General features: G+C 67.6%; 2 protein-coding genes across 2 annotated transcripts in view; both read right to left on the bottom strand.

Annotated features, from left to right (window-relative positions):
• Positions 1-2,500, bottom strand: part of s100u (S100 calcium binding protein U) — a 119,675-nt gene that overhangs the window by 87,065 nt on the left and 30,110 nt on the right. The window lies entirely within an intron of this gene.
• Positions 1-2,500, bottom strand: part of LOC133461401 (collagen alpha-1(I) chain-like) — an 8,409-nt gene that overhangs the window by 2,364 nt on the left and 3,545 nt on the right. The window contains exons 3-8 of the mRNA XM_061742298.1: positions 2,303-2,425; positions 980-1,054; positions 771-845; positions 562-636; positions 358-427; positions 1-198 (exon numbers count right to left, since the gene is read on the bottom strand). The exon at positions 1-198 is cut by the window's left edge and continues 633 nt beyond it. Of these exons, the coding sequence (XP_061598282.1) occupies positions 1-198; positions 358-427; positions 562-636; positions 771-845; positions 980-1,054; positions 2,303-2,425 (616 nt within the window). The remainder of the gene's footprint in view (positions 199-357; positions 428-561; positions 637-770; positions 846-979; positions 1,055-2,302; positions 2,426-2,500) is intronic.

The following is a 2,500-nucleotide window of genomic DNA, read 5'->3' as shown; positions in this document are numbered from 1 at the left end:
TGGAGGTCCTGGAGAGCACATGTCCCCGTAGCGGGAGCTGTCCCCGGTCCTGGCCGGGATCAGTGCGGTGTTTGGCGGGTGCTGGTGAGAGAACTGGGGGTCCCTGGAGGTCCCGCAGGTGATGGGAAAGCCCAAGTACCAACCGTACCGGGAGCTGTCCCCGGTCCTGGCCGGGTTCAGTGCAGTGTTTGGCGGGTGCTGGTGTGAGAACTGGGGTCCCTGGATGTGCTGGAGAGCACAAGTCCCCGTAGAGGGACGTGGACCCGGTCCTGGCCGGGCTCAGTGCAGTGTTTGGCGGGCGTGCTTGTGAGAACTGGGGCCCCTGGAGGCCCAAGGGGGACCAAGTACCAACCGTACCGGGACCTGGACCCGGTCCTGGCCCGGTTCAGTGCAGTGTTTGGCGGGCTGGGTGTGAGAACCGGGGTCCCTGGAGGCCCAGGAGGACCAAGTACCAACCGTACCGGGACCTGGACCAGGTCCTGGCCGGGTTCAGTGCAGTGTTTGGCGGGTGTGCTTGTGAGAACTGGGGCCCCTGGAGGCCCAGGAGGACCAAGTACCAACCGTACCGGGACCTGGACCCGGTCCTGGCCGGTTTCAGTGCAGTGTTTGGCGGGCTGGGTGTTAGAACTGGGGCCCCTGGAGGTCCAGGAGGACCAAGCACCAACCGTACCGGGACCTGGACCAGGTCCTGGCCGGGTTCAGTGCAGTGTTTGGCGGGTGTGCTTGTGAGAACTGGGGCCCCTGGAGGCCCAGGAGGACCAAGTACCAACCGTACCGGGACCTGGACCCGGTCCTGGCCGGTTTCAGTGCAGTGTTTGGCGGGCTGGGTGTTAGAACTGGGGCCCCTGGAGGTCCAGGAGGACCAAGCACCAACCGTACCGGGACCTGGACCAGGTCCTGGCCGGGTTCAGTGCAGTGTTTGGCGGGTGTGCTTGTGAGAACTGGGGCCCCTGGAGGCCCAGGAGGACCAAGTACCAACCGTACCGGGACCTGGACCCGGTCCTGGCCGGTTTCAGTGCAGTGTTTGGCGGGCTGGGTGTTAGAACTGGGGCCCCTGGAGGTCCAGGAGGACCAAGCACCAACCGTACCGGGACCTGGACCCGGTCCTGGCCGGGTTCGGTGCAGTGTTTGGCGGGCTGGGTGTTAGAACTGGGGCCCCTGGAGGTCCAGGAGGACCAAGCACCAACCGTACCGGGACCTGGACCCGGTCCTGGCCGGGTTCGGTGCAGTGTTTGGCGGGCTGGGTGTTAGAACTGGGGCCCCTGGAGGTCCAGGAGGCCCAGGAGGCCCAAGTACCAGCCGTACCGGGACCTGGACCAGGTCCTGGCCGGGTTCAGTGCAGTGTTTGGCGGGCTGGGTGTCAGTGTCTGGGGACTCCTGGGTGCCTGGCTCGGTTCAGGGGTCTGGTGGGTCCCTGGGTCCTGGTCCCGGGCCCTCTGGGTGCCTGGGTCCGGTCGGGAGTCTCGTGGGTGCCTGGGTCGGTTCAGGGGTCCGGTGGGTCCCGCTGTACCGAATCCTGGCCTCCTGGGTGCCCGGGAACCACCCAGAGTCTCATGGGTACCTGGGTCCTGGTCCCGGGACTCCTGGGTCCCTGGGTCGGGTCCCGGGGGATCTGGGTGCCTGGGTCGGTTCAGGGGTCTGGTGGGTCCCGCTGTCCCGAATCCTGGCCTCCTGGGTGCCTGGGAACCGGTCCGGGTCTCGTGGGTACCTGGGTCCTGGTCCCGGGACTCCTGGGGTCCTGGGTCGGGTCCCGGGTCCCGTGGGTGCCTGGGTCGGTTCAGGGGACTGGTGGGTCCCGCTGTCCCGAATCCTGGCCCCCTGGGTGCCCGGGAACCACCCAGAGTCTCATGGGTACCTGGGGGTCCTGGTCCCGGGACTCCTGGGGTCCTGGGTCGGGTCCCGGGTCCCGTGGGTGCCTGGGTCGGTTCAGGGGACTGGTGGGTCCCGCTGTCCCGAATCCTGGCCCCCTGGGTGCCCGGGAACCACCCAGAGTCTCATGGGTACCTGGGGGTCCTGGTCCCGGGACTCCTGGGGTCCTGGGTCGGGTCCCGGGGGTTCTGGGTGCCTGGGTCGGTTCAGGGGACCCGTGGGTCCCGCTGTCCCGAATCCTGGCCTCCTGGGTGCCTGGGAACCGGCCCGGGGTCTCGTGGGTACCTGGGTCCTGGTCCCGGGACTCCTGGGGTCCTGGGTCGGGTCCCGGGTCCCGTGGGTGCCTGGGTCGGTTCAGGGGTCCCGTGGGTCCCGCTGTCCCGAATCCTGGCCTCCTGGGTGCCTGGGAACCGTCCCGGGGTCTCGTGGGTACCTGGGTCCGGGTCCCGGGTCTCCTGGGGCCGTGGGGCCGGGTCCCAGGTCCCCCTGCCCGGCCCTGGCTCTCCGTGTCCGGCGTTGGAAATATTTCAGAGTGCTGGGGAAGTATTTCAGAGTGCTGGGGAAATATTTCAGAGTGTTGGAAATATTTCAGAGTCCCAAACGTGGCACCACGACCTTTTGGCAAAAGTGG

The sequence above is a fragment of the Cololabis saira genome, chromosome 15, assembly GCF_033807715.1.
Source record: "Cololabis saira isolate AMF1-May2022 chromosome 15, fColSai1.1, whole genome shotgun sequence".
Lineage (NCBI taxonomy): Eukaryota > Metazoa > Chordata > Actinopteri > Beloniformes > Belonidae > Cololabis > Cololabis saira.
This window is presented reverse-complemented; position numbering and strand designations above follow the sequence as displayed.